This window comes from Palaemon carinicauda, chromosome 10 (genome assembly GCF_036898095.1).
Source record: "Palaemon carinicauda isolate YSFRI2023 chromosome 10, ASM3689809v2, whole genome shotgun sequence".
In the NCBI taxonomy this organism is placed as follows: Eukaryota; Metazoa; Arthropoda; class Malacostraca; order Decapoda; family Palaemonidae; genus Palaemon; species Palaemon carinicauda.
Window position 1 is genome coordinate 113,685,195 of NC_090734.1, and position 18,239 is coordinate 113,703,433.

General features: G+C 46.9%; 1 protein-coding gene across 1 annotated transcript in view; it reads left to right on the forward strand.

The window, feature by feature from the left end:
• ais (aramis) overlaps nt 1–18,239 on the forward strand; it is a 111,372-nt gene that overhangs the window by 13,265 nt on the left and 79,868 nt on the right. Inside the window, exon 2 of the mRNA XM_068381690.1 lies at nt 6,735–6,852. Coding sequence (XP_068237791.1) covers nt 6,735–6,852 — 118 coding nt within the window. The remainder of the gene's footprint in view (nt 1–6,734; nt 6,853–18,239) is intronic.

An 18,239-nucleotide genomic window follows, 5' to 3' on the forward strand; every position in this document is an offset into this window, starting at 1 on the left:
CTTCGCCTTTTCCCTTTTCCTACGGGAAACAGGGATTACTGAGCGAAGGGAATGTGGCCTCTCAGAGATTGACTACGGTCTTTCTCTTCTCAAGGTCGTTCACCTTTCAACAACAGTGTACCAAAGCGAAGAGCACCTTTCCCGTTCGCGGGTTAGGTTGCGCTTCCGATTGTTTGTCTCAATTATTTTTAGTGAAATTATAATTGTAATTTTAACTTATCAGCTTTTCTCCGTGGGGAACACTTCCCTTCGGAGGATCAGTGGTTCTCACTATTAGTGAATATTCTTAGCTGATTTAAATAATTGTAATTTTGTTTTTTTTATTACAGTTACTCCGCTCCCCCCTTCTCCAGTGGATGTCGACTGGGGAAGGAAGGGCGCAATACTTATTTTATGCTGTTCCCTTGGGGTTCCTCTTTAGAGTTAACTATGCAGTTTTTTCTTCATTCGACTAAGAGTGCCGATGAAGCAGAGCTGTTCTGTTCATGCCCGGGGAATCTGCTCTCACTGCCGTCCCTCAGAGGATGTCGTTTTGGGCGTCATTCCTTCTCTTAGAAGTACGGCTGTGACAACATGACCAGCACTTCAGATCATCTTAAAACGCTAACTAGGAGGTTCGCTTCCAGGGGTTGGACAGCTTTCCCTTCCGAGGGTAAGTTTCCTCCCCAGGTGAGAGGTTGTTTCTCCCTTCCGAGGGAGAACTTCCCACATCTTAATAAATTCATCGTTTCCGACTGCTGTTGCTGCCTTCGCCCAGACTTCTCTCCCCTCTTGCTGAGTCCCTCTTCCTTCAGGGGTGGAGCACAGTCTTAGGCAAGTCTCTTCTACAAAGTGTTCACCTCTCTTGTTCGCGAGAGAGGCCACTCATAGAGACTCCTCTTCGGAGGATCGCTACTGTTGAAGGTCAGCTTGCTGATCCACCTGCCCTAGTGGGCATCATCAAGTCTCTTCTACTAAAGTGTTCACCTGTCTCGTTCGCGAGAGAGGCCACTTATAGAGACTCCTCTTCGGAGGATCACTACTGTTGAAGGTCAGCTTGCTGATCCTCCGGCCCTAATGGGCATCATCAAGTCTCTTCTACGAAGTGATCACCTCTCTCGTTCGCGAGAGAGGCCACTCTAGAGATTCCTCTCGGAGGATCTCTACTGTTGAAGGTCAGCTTGCTGCTTGCTGATCCACCGGCCCTAGTGGGCATCATCAAGTCTCTTCTACGAAGTGTTCACCTCTCTCGTTCGCGAGAGAGGCCACTCTACAGACTCCTCTTCGGAGGATGGCTACTGTTGAAGGTCAGCTTGCTGATCCACCGGCCCTAGTGGGCGTCATCAAGTCTCTTCTACGAAGTGTTCACCTCTCTCATTCGCGAGAGAGGCCACTCTAGAGACTCCTCTTCGGAGGATCGCTACTGTTGAAGGTCAGCTTGCTTATCCTCTGGCCCTAATGAGCGTCATCAAGTCTCTTCTGTGAAATGATCACCTCTCTCGTTCGCGAGAGAGGCCACTCATAGAGACTCCTCTTCGTAGGATCGCTACTGTTGAAGGTCAGCTTGCTGATCCACCAGCCCTAATGGGCGTCATCCCTTCTCTCAGAAGCATGCCCGTGGCAACACTTGATCAACACTTCACAGACTTCGATTACTGTCTTCGCCTCGACTACTCTCCCCCCTTGCTGAGTCTTTCTTCCTTCAGGGGTGGAGCACTGTCTTAGGCAAGTCTCTCCTACAAAGTGTTCACCTCTCTCGTTCGCGAAAGAGGCCAGTCATATAGACACCTCTACGAAGGATTGAAGGATCACTCTGCTAAGGTCAGCTTGCTGGTCCACCGGCCCTCATGAGCGTCATCAGTTCCTGATCATCCTACCAGCAGACCTACCAGCACAACCTTGCGCTGCAGCTTAGTTCGTGGACTTCGGTCCTGGACTCCTCTACGGACCTTTCACGGTTGCCATCGGTGGATCTTCGCCCTTCCAAAGGGGACATCCTAGTTCCTGATTGTCGTGCCAGCTGACCGGCCAACCTACCATGCGCGTGCCCGCCCGCCCGCCAACGGTCGCCCGCCAACGGTCGCCCGCCAGCGGGGTTCCACTCGCATGCGCCAACAGTCTTCAGCGCGCACGCCAATAGTCTTCCGCGCGCGCCAGCAGTCTTGCGCGTGCCGACAGTCTTCCGCGCGCGCGTGCCAGCAGTCTTGCGCGTGCCGACAGTCTTCCGCGCGCGCACGCCAGCAGTCTTGCGTGTGCCGACAGTCTTCCACATGCCAACAGTCTTCCGCACGCGGGCGCCGATGGCCTCCTACGTGCGCATGCCAATGGTCTTCTGTGCCCGCGCCATTGGTCTTCGCGCGCGACAATGGAACTTCCGCACGCGCGCACGCTTGCGCGCCAAAGCCTTCCGCGTGCACCAATAGTACTCTCACGCGCGCGCCAATGCACTCGCCCTTGTGCAACCAGTCACACGCTTCAGTGCATTCTAAGGAGACTGCACAAATCTACACATTGCCTTACTGCGCGCCAGCGCTCTTCTGCGCTTTCCTGCGCCCTACTGCCCAGTTGCGGTCTGAGATCCAATGCACCAGCTCTTGCCAAAGAGCCAGTACTCGCAGATCCAATGCGCCAGCGCTCTTCTGCGCTTCAGCAAAAACTGAGCACCAGCATCATCATGTGTGCCAGCGCTCCAGTACTCTCCTGCACAATCGCGTAATAGGCAGAAAAAGGAATAAAACTTTTTGGACAGGTCACCATTGCCCCATTCCTATCCCCGCAAATGCATGCCGCCGGGAAAAGAGGAAAGAGGCTTCACAGAAGGATCCAAGATCCCGAAGATTCCATCTTACAAGGGGAATCGAAACGGGGAATCCTTGGTCCCTGTCTCTTCTGAAGTTTCTTTTTTCCTTGACAGACCACCGTCAGCAAACAGGAAAGCATCAACAGTCTGATCTATAGACCACTGTTTGCTGATAGCTAGTTCATGGTTTGCTGATTGCTAGTTCGCCGATCACCAGATCGCAAATTGCTACCTCAACGCTGATCTTTGACCTCTAGTCCCTCCAATGACTAACGATCTCTGATTGCTAGCGTTCCAATCACCGATTACTAGTCAATAACCAGTCATCAGCTTGTTGATCACTAGATCACTGATGGGCAGCTCATCTTTCTTCGATCATTGAACTCAGCTCGCTGATCTCTTACCAGCCCATCTTCAGCTTGCTGATCTCTGACCAACCAGGGGGGACCATAATCAGCTTGCTGATCTCTAACTCACCATCGGTCATCGGCAATTTGCCAGCAGTTCGTGACTCGAACTTACTATTCAACCGCTTCCTGTAGTTCCTGGATCAGAAGGTATACAACATACTTCTCGCTACTGGCCGTTCGCCATCACACTAAAGTGATCGGCAAGCGTTCGACAACCCTCATCAACGGCTTGCCGACAGGGAACTTCTTGCGAGCACTCTCCAACTGCACAGTAACCACGATACCCAACGGTTAACCATTGATTAACATTCGCCAGATTGATTCTATTCTAAGGAATAGCATCAATCCCATCAGGGCGCATGGCAAGGCTAAGCGTTGCCTTCCTTCTCTTAGTTAAAGAAATTCTCTCTCAGAGAAGAATTCTTACACTGGGTATCGCGTCTGATCCTTTACGACACGAGTCAAGACGGCAGCGTCGACAATCTTCCATGCAAAAGGATCCGCAAGGAGCTGTCCCTTTGGGTCGATGTCCACACCATGTTGGAGTTCGAACAAGGGCTACGACCTCAGGTCTTCATTTTCACACTGGACCTAAAGGACACTTACTCCCAGGTCCAAACCATCCATCTAGGAAGGTTGGAAGATTCAGTCTAGACAAACAAGAAACACCAGTTCAAGGCACTGTGCTTCGGTCTTTCCACTACACCCATCCTGGTCTCACAGGATCGGCTTCTGTCTCCTCTCTCTCGGGATGACTGACTGACCTTAGCAGACTCAGTAGCAACCTTGCATTAACACTGGAACTTCTGAAGTCTTTTTACCAAGATCCAGTGATCAGGGTAAACCTACGGAAGTCTTCCCTACTTCCCTCCCAGGAGACTGGTGTATCTGGGAATGATTCTAGACACCAATCCCCAGAAAACCTTCTCGAAACGAGAACGACTTCCATTCCAAGAGACTTGAGTCGGAAAAAGAAGAGAGGAGGGACCATAGTGCTGCACACACGACCTCAGCCCTCTGGACAGAGCCCGAAAGTACCTTCACTTAAATCTCTTAAGAGATGAAGGCCAACTTTCCGGTCTTTCAGCAGCCTCATCGGTTCATAACAGACCACTCAGTTATGTGATGGACGACACACCACACACCACATAGAGACTCACATCGACAAGCAAGAAGGAACTTGCTCGTAGCCTCTTCCCATCTAACAGTATAAACACTAAGATGGGCCAAAGTCCGTTCGGTACCACTATCAGCCCGCTTCATTCCAGACTGGAAGAACGTGCTCGCCGACAATCTGTGCACAGCATCTCAGATAAGGTATACCGAATGGACTTTGTATCGCTATGTAGCCAACAAAGTCCCGACTTTATGAGGTCCTTCAACTAGCGGTCTGTTCGCAACGCTCCTGAATCTCAGGCTGCCATTAATCACCGGCCCTAGACCCCAAGGCTCTCTGGCAACAACGGTGGGTACAACAATGACGTTTACGTCTCCTCCCTGTTTTATCTGGAGAAGGGCACTCGAGAAGGCTAGAACATCAGTCAACCTCTCAAGGACTCTCCTAGCTCTTCTATGGCATTATGCAGAACAGTTTCCAAATCTTTTGCAGCTCCTGATAGTCTCTCCAAGAGAATCCTCTCCACATCACAGACAACCCACTTCGACACCTACCACAAGTTATAGCTTTGCTATGATTGTACGCCTGAAGACTACCCAATACCTCTTTGTGCAAAGGTTGTATAGATATCTGAGGAATTCATCAGCATCAGTCTACCAGGCAGTATAAGGTCTTGTGTGGTTGGTGTCATGTGAAAGTGTGTCTCTCCACTCGATACCTCGATTCGAGCAATAGCAGAATCCTCTAGTATATACAAGAGGAAAAGACCCCCTATTCAGTTCCGATAGGTAAAGATGATCATTCAACCTTGATCCTTCACCTTCAAACTGAAAGAAAGGGACACCCTCTCATTGATAGACTTTTCCTAACTCATACGGACTTACAACTTGCCTTTCCCCAATCGGAATTGAGACATTCCTCTCGGAACATGGTTCAAATCTCCGATCCTTAAAGGGACCTCCTTGTGTTCCACTTCACCAGACAACAAATTTTCTCCTGATTTAAGAACACAATGTTCCTACACACTCGGACAGCAACCATACGAGTCAAGGAACTTCATGGTCTCTCTTTGGACATTGCCCATTATTGAGAAGGGCGAAAGACAATATTCAGTTTCGTCCCTGAGTATGTCGCCAGACACAGTCTCCAGAGGTGACGGATCCTACACAAGTCTCAACTAGGTAACGGACGATCCAGATCATCCGTTACTGTACACAGGGTAAGGTATGAGACTTTACCTAGAAAACGGCAACAGCCTGCCCGGGTCCCTTCTCTTGTCAGCATTGGGAGAGACTAGAGGAGGATCACTGAAACATCATCTCGACATGACGACTCACAGTGTCAGGGGCATAAAACTATGCCCCTGGTCCTTCTTAGCAGATTACTCTGTGATGCAAGTTTTACTATAAAGGATGTGAATGCTCCAGGTGACTTTCACAACCCCTCTCCTGCAAGACGTGACCCTTAGGAACTCGATACGATCTCTATCGGTCCGGTGGTGGGTGCACAACAGCTGGTTGTATACCTCAAGCTCCTTATTGGACAAGTAGCAGAAGGTTGAGGGCACTGTTACCCGGTTTTAGTCTGCGTGAATGAAAAGATTTGACTGGCTCCAATTCTTTTCTTCATCCTACCCTCTCATGGGGGAAGCAGCATCCTAGGTTCTCTGCATAAGCTGACCTCAAACCACTGCAGGTAAACCATTCTCCCTTGTGTATCTAGTATTAAGCTAATACTGTTGCGTCCCCATACCCTGGCGAGGTGGTATTGGGAAGTCTTGGTTACATCAGGTTTTTCCTACATAGACTCGGAATAACTTTACCTAGACAGTCACACTTCTGCACGTCTCAACACACAGCTTGTGTAGGCTGCGGACCTTGCGTAGCAAAGTTTTAGAAAGGGCAGGGACTCCTTATTTTTGAGTAATAACATACTCAGATAAGGAGCCCCCAGGCTAAGCCAAAAGCCAGATTGGCAGGGACATCCACCCTTCCTAATGGGTGAGTCACCCCTAGTAAATAGCGTGGTTTGTATTCCAGTTACGGAACAAATGACAAATTCGTAGATAATTTGTATTTTTCCTAACTATACAAACCTTAGCTATTTATACAAACTTGCCCGCCATCCCTATCCCCCTTGAAGTCCTACCTCCAAGCAAAGTAACTAAATCAACGGTGTGTGAATGGGAGTGGTAGCAAGCTACCCCCGCTAACTAGCGGTGTGGGTAGTTAACCCTCGCTAAATTTTAATGGCTCGACATTTCAGCTCCGCCGAAAGTATAACCCCTAATAAATAGCTAAGGTCTGTATAGTTAGGAAAAATACAAATTATCTACGAATTTGTCATATCAAGTCATATATACTTGACCATTACAGTATTTTTACAGTATTTCAATAGGTTAACCAATACACTTTTCTATCACTTGAAGGTTATCACCAGAGATGAGAAGAATGTAAAAGATGACTTCAGAGAAGAGATAGAGGAGGATCTTCCCATTAACGATCAGTTTAAAGTGAACGAAATAAATTCCATAGAAGAAGGATCCAGTAAGTATCCAGTGCCATTTACATAATATTGCCAGTTGTGTATTATTATTATTATTATTGTACTGTATTATTATTATTATCTTTATTCTTACTGTATTATTATGATTATTATCATTTTTATTATTATTATTATTTACAGTTACTGTCTATAGTGGTGATATGTGGTATTCCAAATGGAAAGGGCCATTGATCATAACAAAAATGTGCTTATTACAGATTTTTCAATATTTAACTTAGCCGGTGATTATAATAGCTGCAACTCTGTTGCTCGACAGAAAACTCTAAGGTAAAATTCGCCAGCGATCGCTACACAGGTTGCGGGTGTGCCCAACAGCGCCATCTGTCGTCCAGATACCCAGTACTCAATGTAAACAAAGAACTCAATTTTCTCTCTGTCGTGCTCCCGACAAGACGTGCTTATTCGCTGTTGCTAAACTGGATTTGTTTTCACAACTAATTGGTGAAGTACACTATTCTAGTTTTGAGCTTTCGCTGTGCAGGCTTTTTCTTCGCAATTCCTTGAACTCTTTTTGATTACGGATTCTTTGTTGATGACTTTTTGATAGTTTTTGAATTCCCCTTTGACCAATTCAAAATGGCTGACCCTTCACAAGTCCCAAAATTTAGGAAGTGCAATGCTAGGGACTGTTTAAGGCGTCTTCCGAAGGCCTCTATCGACCCTCACACTGTTTGTTCCAATTGTCGGGATAAAACCTGTCAATTGGAAGATCGATGTGAGGAGTGCGTTGGGCTTTCGGAATTCGATTTTATCGAATTCCAAAAGTATACACGTAGGCTAGAGAGAGATAGAGTTAGGAGAAGTTCCTCTCGTTCTATTGACATTTCCTCTCCTCATGCCCCACAACCTATTCCTTCCCCTGTAGTGGTTGCTCCTAATCCCCCTTCTGGCACTCAGGAACCTTCGATGGCTGATATGATGCGTGCCATCCAAGCTCTGGGTGAGAGAGTTGAGTCACTGGCTAGTGACCGTAATCAGCTCATGGCGGATGTCAAGGAGCTGAAGTGTAAAAGTGCAGTGGGAAGTGTTAAAGTGAGTGATAGTGAAGTGGATAGTGTTGCGCTTGAGGGTTCGTCTGTTCGTGCCTGTTGTCCTCCTAGTCCGGGACCTCTTGCAAGCTCCCAAGTCCAGGGGAGAAGCAATGTCGTACGACAAATGGGTTCGAGAGGCTTTAATCAGCGAACAGACGTTCCCTCCGTGGTATCGGGCGTATCTACCCAAGATCGCCCCTGCCTAACAAAGACGAGAGAGCCCATTTATACCTCGTCTGCGGAAGAGGTTTCTCGTAAGAAACCATGGACCAAGGTCTCACGACCGTTAAAGCGCAAGTCGGTCCCTTCCGCGCAAGTCCAACGGCCCAGCTGTAGCCACTGGGTCAGTTCGGACTTGCTGCAGTCATCCGATGACTGCTCACCTCCTAAGAGAGGCAAAGCGGTACCGCTTCAGACAGTTACACCGTCTGTCGCCGCACCTGCTCCTGTAGACCCTAAGTGGTCTTTACTGCAAGACATGCAGTCGCAACTTACGTCGCTTATGCAGGACTTTCGTGCGGAGAAGGTTGCTGCCGCACCAGTAGCTAGTGCAGCTCCTTGCCTACAACCACCCACACGATCGGTTGTGCGTCCTGGGGACGCTGAGGTAACCTTCTCACGCACTCCAGTTGAGAGAGTTCCGCCACCCATGCGTTCCAGTGTGATATGCCAGCCGCATGTTGACGTTCAGCGACGCACGGAGGTATCCGTTGACGTCCGTGAGGTTCAACAACCGTCAGAGTTGTTTTGTTTTGACGCGGTGCGTCAACCTCCGCAACCCAGTGTGGTTGCCACTGCGCACCCACATCAGTCTAGACAGTCTGGAGTAGACGCTGTGCGTCCCCGCGCTGCTATGGTTGTTGCCAGCTCACAGACTGGGCAACAGTTCCATGACGTTGCGTCCGGCTCAGTCACGCATGCACCCGTGCGGCCGGACTCAGCCAACCAGCCGTTACCCACTCAGTTGCCGTTCCCTCATCAGTTATCGGATGAGGGACTTTCTGATGATGATGGTGCTGCACATGAAGATGAACCGCACTCAGAACTGGACGAGCCTAAGTCTACGCAACCCTATTTGGACTTTAGGAAAGTTTTGGCCTTGTTCAAAGAGATGTTTCCGGACCAGTTTGTGTCTGTAGCTCCGCGTTCGCCTCCGTCAGAGTTTGTGTTAGGCATGCCGTCAACTGCTCCTGCCTTTACTAGACTCGTCCTCGCACGCTCATCCAAGAGAGCTTTGCGAGTGATTGGAGAATGGCTGCAGTCCAAAAAGAGTTTAGGGAAGACAGCTTTTACGTTTCCCCCTGCTAGACTCTCTTCTAGATCGAGCGTCTGGTATGCCACGGGAGAAGTTCTCGGCTTGGGAGTTCCTGCCTCTGCCCAGGGCGACTTCTCAAGTCTTGTAGACTCTCCCCGCCGCCTAGCCATGAGACGCTCAAAGATATGTTGGTCATCTTCGGACCTGGACCACCTTTTGAAAGGGATATTTAGAGCCTTCGAGGTATTCAACTTCTTAGACTGGTGTCTAGGAGCTCTAAGCAGAAAGATCTCTCCGACGGAGAAGGAGACTTCCTTGCTCATTATGTCCTGCATGGACAAGGCCATACGTGATGGGTCTAATGAGCTTGCGGCATCCTTTGTGTCCGGAGTCCTTAAGAAGCGTGAAAACCTGTGTTCATTCCTTTCAGCTGGAGTTACCCCATGCCAGAGATCCGAACTTCTGTTTGCTCCTCTTTCTAAGTGCCTTTTTCCAGAGGACCTGATTAAGGAGATTGCCGCTTCTTTGATACAGAAGGATACTCATGATCTTGTTGCGTCTTCTGCTCGCAAAGCCACCCCTTTGCCTACCTTGTCAGCTAGACCAAGGATGGACACTCCAGCGTCCCGTTTTATTCCGCCCTTTCGTGGCAGAGCCTCCAGCAGAGGAGGTGCTCGTGCCGAAGGGAGACGTGGAAAGAAGAAAGGAACCAAGTCCTTTAAGGGCAGAGTCTGACTGCCAACTTCTTCAGACAGCAGTGGGAGCCAGACTCAAGAACTTCTGGCAGACCTGGGAAAAGAGAGGCGCACATGCACAATCTGTGAAGTTGCTCAGAGAGGGGTACAAGATCCCGTTTGTACGAAAACCCCCTCTAGCAACGTCCCCCATCGATCTCTCTCCCAGGTACAGAGAGGAAGACAAGAGACGGGCATTGAAATAGGAAGTGTCTCTCTTACTAGAGAAGGGAGCGGTAGTCAAAGTCCTGGACCATCAAACCCCAGGATTCTACAACCGTCTCTTCTTGGTGTCCAAGAAGACAGGAGGGTGGAGGCCGGTGCTAGACGTCAGTGCGCTGAATGTCTTTGTCACAAAGCAGACGTTCTCCATGGAGACCACAAAGTCGGTTGTAGCAGCGGTCAGAAGGGAAGACTGGATGGTCTCGTTAGACCTAAGGGACGCCTACTTCCATGTCCCCATCCACCCGGACTCCCAACCTTTTCTGAGATTCGTTTTCGAAAAGGTTGTCTACCAGTTTCAAGCCCTGTGCTTTGGCCTAAGCACAGCTCCTCTTGTGTTTACGAGGCTGATGAGGAATGTAGCCAAATTCCTTCATTTAGCGGACATCCGAGCCTCCCTCTATTTGGACGACTGGCTTCTCAGAGCTTCTTCCAGTCGTCGCTGTCTGAAGGATCTAAAGTGGACTCTAGATCTGACCAAGGAATTGGGTCTCCTTGTCAATATGGAAAAGTCTCAAGTGGTCCCATCCCAAACTATTGTGTATTTAGGGATGGAAATTCACAGTCTAGCTTTTCGGGCTTTTCCGTCGGCCCCCAGAACAAGCCAAGCCCAGTTATGCATCCAGAACATGCTGAAGAAGGAACGATGTTCAGTCAGGAAGTGGATGAGTCTGATAGGGACGCTATCATCCCTGGAACAGTTCGTAGCATTAGGAAGACTACACCTCCGTCCTTTTCAATATCACCTAGCATTTCACTGGAAAAAGGACAAGACGCTAGAAGCGGTCTCGATCCCCATTTCCGAGAAGATGAAGTCTTGCCTGACATGGTGGAAGGACAGTATCAGCCTCAGAGAGGGTCTGCCCCTGGCTGTTCAGACTCCCAACCACGTTCTCTTCTCGGACGCATCGGACGTAGGCTGGGGCGCGACATTAGACGGTCGGGAATGCTCGGGAATATGGAACTCGAGTCAAAGGACAATGCATATCAACTGCAAGGAGCTACTGGCAGTACATCTGGCCTTGAAAAGCTTCAGGTCTCTCCTTCAAGGCAAAGTGGTGGAGGTGAACTCGGACAACACCACGGCTTTGGCGTACATCTCCAAGCAAGGAGGGACCCACTCACTGACGTTGTACGAGATCGTAAGGGACCTCCTCACCTGGTCAAAAAGTCTAAACATATCGCTAGTTACGAGGTTCATCCAAGGCAACTTGAATGTCATGGCAGATTGTCTCAGTCGGAAGGGACAAATTCTTCCAACAGAATGGACCCTCCACAAGGATGTATGCAAGAGTCTTTGGGCCACCTGGGGCCAGCCGACCATAGATCTCTTCACAACCTCGATGACCAAGAGGCTCCCAATATATTGCTCACCAATCCCGGACCCAGCAGCAGTTCATATAGATGCCTTTCTCCTAGATTGGTCACATCTAGATCTATATGCATTCCCTCCGTTCAAGATTGTCAACAAGGTACTGCAGAAGTTCGCCTCTCACGAAGGGACAAGGTTGACGCTAGTTGCTCCCCTCTGGCCCGCGAGAGAATGGTTCACCGAGGTACTTCGATGGCTAGTAGACGTTCCCAGAACACTTCCCCTAAGGGTGGACCTTCTACGTCAGCCACACGTAAAGAAGGTACACCAAGGCCTCCACGCTCTTCGTCTGACTGCCTTCAGACTATCGAAAGACTCTCGAGAGCTAGAGGCTTTTCGAAGGAGGCAGCCAGGGCGATTGCTAGAGCAAGGAGAACATCCACCCTTAGAGTCTACCAATCGAAGTGGGAAGTCTTCCGAAACTGGTGCAAGACAGTATCAGTATCCTCGACCAGTACCTCTGTAACTCAAATAGCTGACTTCCTCTTATATCTGAGGAAAGAACGATCTCTTTCAGCTCCCACTATCAAGGGTTACAGAAGCATGTTGGCATCAGTCTTCCGTCACAGAGGCTTAGATCTTTCCAACAATAAAGATCTACAGGACCTCCTTAAGTCTTTTGAGACCACGAAGGAGCGTCGTTTGGTTACACCTGGTTGGAATTTAGACGTGGTACTAAGATTCCTCATGTCAGACAGGTTCGAGCCGCTACAATCAGCCTCCCTGAAAGATCTCACCTTAAAGACTCTTTTCCTGGTTTGCTTAGCCACAGCTAAAAGAGTCAGTGAGATTCATGCCTTCAGCAAGAACATCGGTTTCTCATCTGAAACGGCTACATGTTCTCTACAACTTGGTTTTCTAGCCAAAAACGAGCTGCCTTCTCGACCTTGGCCAAAATCGTTCGATATTCCAAGCTTATCGAATATGGTTGGAAATGAACTAGAAAGAGTCTTATGCCCTGTCAGAGCTCTTAAGTTCTATTTAAAACGAACTAAAACTTTAAGAGGCCCGTCTGAAGCTTTATGGTGTTCAGTTAAGAAACCATCTTTGCCTCTGTCAAAGAATGCCTTATCCTATTTTATCAGACTGTTAATACGAGAAGCTCATTCCCATCTGAATGAGGAAGACCAAGCTTTGCTGAGGGTAAGGACACACGAAGTTAGAGCTGTCGTAACTTCCATGGCCTTTAAACAAAATAGATCTCTGCGAAGTATAATGGACGCAACCTATTGGAGAAGCAAGTCAGTGTTCGCGTCTTTTTATCTTAAGGATGTCCAGTCTCTTTACGAGGACTGCTACACTCTGGGACCATTCGTAGCAGCGAGTGCAGTAGTGGGTGAGGGCTCAACCACTACAATTCCCTAATTCCATAACCTTTTTAATCTTTCCCTTGAAATGTTTTTTATTGTTGTTTTTGGGTTGTCCGGAAGGCTAAGAAGCCTTTCGCATCCTGGTTGATTTGGCGGGTGGTCAAAGTCATTTCTTGAGAAGCGCCTAGATTAGGGGTTTTGATGAGGTCCTGTTATATGGGTTGCAACCCTTGATACTTCAGATCCTAGGGGTCGATCAGCATCCTGAGAGGATCGCGAGGCTCCGTAAGGAAGACGTACTTAAAAAGGCAGAGTAATTGTTCAAGTCGACTTCCTTACCAGGTACCTATTTATTTTGTTTTTGTTATTTTGATAACTTCTAAAATGAAATAAAAATTCTTAGCTCATAATAATGTAAACATATAATGCTGGTCTCTACCCACCCCCCTGGGTGTGAATCAGCTATTATAATCACCGGCTAAGTTAAATATTGAAAAATGTTATTTTTATAATAAAATAAATTTTTGAATATACTTACCCGGTGATTATAAATTAAAGGACCCTCCCTTCCTCCCCAATAGAGACGCAGTGGAACGAGGAGAAAATTGGGTTCTTTGTTTACATTGAGTACTGGGTATCTGGACGACAGATGGCGCTGTTGGGCACACCCGCAACCTGTGTAGCGATTGCTGGCGAATTTTACCTTAGAGTTTTCTGTCGAGCAACAGAGTTGCAGCTATTATAATCACTGGGTAAGTATATTCAAAAATTTATTTTATTATAAAAATAACATTTTTAAACTAACCATTAATGGGCTATAAAAATTGTTTGGTGCTACACGAATACAAAACCTCATTTTTGACATAGGAGTATTACTTCAGCAAAGCTGGAACACTTGTTAAAACTTTTAAATGGGATGTCAACAACCATTTACAGTAGATAGTTATCAGTCATTAGCAGGAAAGCACTCCACCCCCAGCTCACTCACTACAACTTCACTTTGATTTCAGCAGTTGTTGGAGACATACCTCTGTCCCTGCTGGCTGGAAATTGGGCAAATTTCAGCTTCACTCTTGATCTCTGTTTCCTTGGTGTCGCTATGGCATCTCAAGGATATTGTCCTTGAGTCAGGAATTTGATTAATGCTATCATGTTTCCTTTAACTTCTTCACCTCCTTTGAGTTAGGTTTCCATGAAGTCTTAAGATCACACTCCTCTGTGTAGGAAGTCTATTCCCATCTGTGTCTACACGCCAACCCTTCAGGGTTTTCTGGCTGACATACATGAACAACACACGTCCCAGCTAGTTCAGTTAAATTAATGTTCTCACTCTCGCTTATTGAAAGTCAGTTGCTTCGCAATTAATTAAATCACTTGTTGTTCCCATACTAATGCCTAACCACTTGAGAGGATTGGGCCGTGGTGACAGGGGTTACCCAGCCACCTCTATACTGTATACAGTACAGTATACTCTCACACTGTGAGCTACATCACTCTTCGTTTTGGTTCGGTAGAGAGTGGACGTCTCCTCTCTCTCCTCCCAAAGCTGTCATTGGACATTTAATTTTTTTTTTTTCTTTTCAGTTGTGTGCTTTCTTCGGATCGCCTTTGTGCGGACCTGTCCTGGGCGCGAGGGTGCTGCATGCGGTACCTTCATGTCATCACTGGATACCGACCCGCACTCACTGTGTCCGTGTATAGGGCATCGTTGCAAGCAGGGTCCACCCTGTGCAGAGTATAGGGAGTGACCTGCCTCTCAATGGGAGAAATTTGGGCGGCTCAGAAAGAAGGCTAAATACGATCTTTCTCCCTCATGGCCGAGGAAAGCGCATTCTTCTTCTTGCACTCCCAAATCTCTTTCAAAAGCTCTTTCTCGTTCGCGCTCTCCTGAGGGATGATCGAGCATGAGTGCAGACCGTCCAACTCTTGGCAACCCCGGGGTACTGGGCGGGGTAGTTGCTTCCTCTAGAGGTGCAACTTCACCTCCAGCCGCCTAGGTGACATTTTCCCTTGCAGATGTGTTGCAGGTATGGCCAATCTTAGGGGTTTCTGTGCCTCCCTTGAAGGAAAAACTTGTTCGTCTCCACCATCACAGTGCCAGGAAGGGCCCCTTCTCCAGAGCCTTCAACATCTCATGCTTTGGAGCTTGCAAAGTCCTTCTGTCACCCTCCCCTAGACCTTCCATGTGTGGACGAGATGATCGCTCCCTTTTGCCCCTCCAACGGCCTCCTGTTGATGACGATCCCACTTGCCATCCTGCGACTTCATCGTTGTGTAACCTCCAACCTTGTTTCTTCCCACAGGTACTCTTCGGGTGCAGGTGATGATTTTCCAGAGACCAGAGCTCCTTCCACAAGCAGCGCGCTGGGATGAGTTTCTCCATCTCCTCGTCCTTCGGGGCACACTGTGTTGTAGGTCATCACGATCCGAACGCTCTTCCTCTAGAAGGCTTTCTTGCTCTAGAGCTTCACGCTCACGAGACCATCGGTCTCAACACTCTCCTCAGAGGCGTTCCTCTTCACGAGGAGAAGTCTCACAATCGCTCTCTGCACGATCACGAGCATCCCAGTCTAGACTTAGGTCCAGACGCTCGTGTTCTAGATCTCAACAATCTACAGTAGATGACGAGGACAACGCTCGCGAGGACGAAGTTCCTGTTAGTAAGGGGGACGTTCATGCTCATGAGAGCGACGTTCACGTTCGCGAGGCCGATGCTCACATTCGCGAGCTACGCAGTCACAACGTTCTCGAATGAGAGCTAAACACTCACGTTCACGTACAGTACGTTCACAATCGCAAACCGCGCGTTTACGATCAAGGTCTAGATGTTCCTCGACTAGGGATACAGGTAGGCGTTCGCGCAGTCCGTGTGTACGTTGCTGTTTCCTGGGTGGTCCAACTATCTCACCAAGCAACATTATCGCTACAATAAATATCCAAACACCAAATGTTTCAGCAGCCAACTCTGGCAGCTACAATCATTGTCAAAGTTCCCAGCTGGCAGCACAAGAAATTATCAAATTTAATGGAGAACCCTACCATATATATTCAGCCATGGGGGTTTCTTCCACTAAAGTTTCCACTGCACTAATATCCTAAGAATTCCCCACGTTAAAAAACTAGAAAATATATGTTCACCAGCTTAAGTCTATAGGCTATCACTTTCAAAAGCAGAGGGGAGTCCAAATCACTCAGGTAATTTACCCAGGTACACCTGCCTATGAGTCTTCACTAGGCTGACAAGCGACGTAAACAGGTGCAGGATTATGAAATATTACTCCTTTTCTAGTACCGACTCCCTACTCCGGGTAGGGTCTTGCAGTCATTACTTGTTAGAAGAAACAATAACAGATTAAGTTATTTTTGGGGGTGGCCACTTGAGGGTTAACAAAAATATTACAATTTATTTTGAATTTAAATGACAGTTAATTTTTTTTTCTCACAAATCATAAAGCTTTTTTTTTCCCTCACAAACATTAATTCATTGTAGCTTTATCCTATATCGGCACTTGATTTTAGCGAGGGTAGGGTTCCTACTACTCTTGATCTCAAATCAAAGTAGAGAGAACCCCTTGTCATAGCCAAGGCCAGTTGGTAAAGACTTCCTTCCTCTTAAGAGTAAGTCACCTTTATAAATAGCAAATGGTTTGTATTTGCACCGTAACAAATAAAGAATTTGGAAGTTATATGTGTTTTACTAGCATACAAATCTGGAGCTATTTATACAAATTGGCTTGCCACCCTGTCCCCCAAGAAGTCCTGCCAGAGAGCAAAGTGGTTACTCAGCCGACGGGTGTGAGTGAGCGGGGTAGCCGGATTATCTCACCCCTACCTGCTAACTAGCGGATGGGGTAGTTATCCCTCACTAAAATTGTCTTTGCTCTTTTTTCAGTTACGCCGAAAGTAATACCCCTATAAATAGCTCCAGATTGGTACGCTAGGAAATATACAAATTATTTCCAAATTTGTTGTATTTATTTTAATGCTGTTACTGTTCTTAAAATATTTTATTTTAATTGTTAATCACTTTTCTGTTAGTTAACTTATTTCCTCTCCTCACTGGGTATTTTCCCTGTTGGAGCCCTCGGGCTTATATCATTCTGCTTTTCCAATTAAGGTTTTAACTTTGCAAGTAATAATAATAATAATAATAATGATAATAATAATAATAATAATCTTCCTCTTTTTTGGGCCACAGCATCCAACACTCTGTCAGCGGGGCTTGTTGACTGCTCATAGCTATTATATACATTATTATTATTATTATTATTACTTGCTTAGCTACAACACTAGTTGGAAAAGCAGGATACTATGAGGCCAAGGGGTCCATCAGGGAAAAATAGCCCAGTGAGGAAAGGAAATTAGGAAATAAACTACAGTATAAGAGAAGTAATTAACAATTGAAATAAGATATTTTAAGAAAAGTAATAACATTGAATTAATTCTTTCATATATAAACTATAAAAACTTAAAAAATCCAAGAGGAAGAGAATTAAGATAGAATAGTGTGCCCAAGTGTTCCTTCAAGCAAGAGAACTCTAACCCAAGATAGTGAAAGACCATGGTACAGAGACTATGGCACTACCCAAGACTAGAGAACAATCGTTTGATTTTGGAGTGTCCTAAAAGAGCTACTTACCATAGTTTAAGAGTCTCTTCTACCCTTACCAAGAGGAAAGTATCCACTGAACAATTACAGTGCAGTAGTTAACCCCTTGATCAAAGAAGAATTGATTGGTAATCTCAGTGTTGTCAGGTGAACGAGGGCAGAAGAAAATGTGGAAAGAATAAGCTAGACTATTTGGTGTATGTGTGGACAAAGTAAAAATGAGCCGTAACCAGAGAGAGGGATCCAAAATAGTATTGTCTGGCCAGTCAAAGGACCCAATATATTTCTGACAGTAGTATCTCAGCAGGTGGCTGGTGCCCAGACTATCCTACTACCTATTTTAACCATTACGTCCCACTCTCACGAAGGGCAGTGTAGTATGTGGATGTGTGTGTACTCGCAAACCTTTGCGCATATTTTTCCTGAGACGTGGTCACAGATATATTCTTACACTTACTTTTTGCCGGTCACTGGCAGTTGACCTACTGGTGTCAGGATTCTCACTCCTTACGCATTATCATGCTCGAGTGTAGGAATCCCAGGTAAAGGTTTAGAGCCAGTTGGAAAGGGGACTTGTACCTACCTAAGGACAAATCTCCTATGTAAAGAACAAAGGTTTGTATTCATGTAGGAACAAATGACAAGTTTGTAAATAAGTTGTATTCTTTCTAACTATACAAACCTGAGTTCTTTACTCAAACTTGTCAGCCATCACCTATCCCTGGAAGTCCTGTCTGCAATTAAAGTGGAGTTGTAGTAAGTGAGGGGGTCCAGTGCCTTCCTGCTACCAACTGGTAACATCCTACTGGATATGGTTGTTGACACCTCGTTAAAA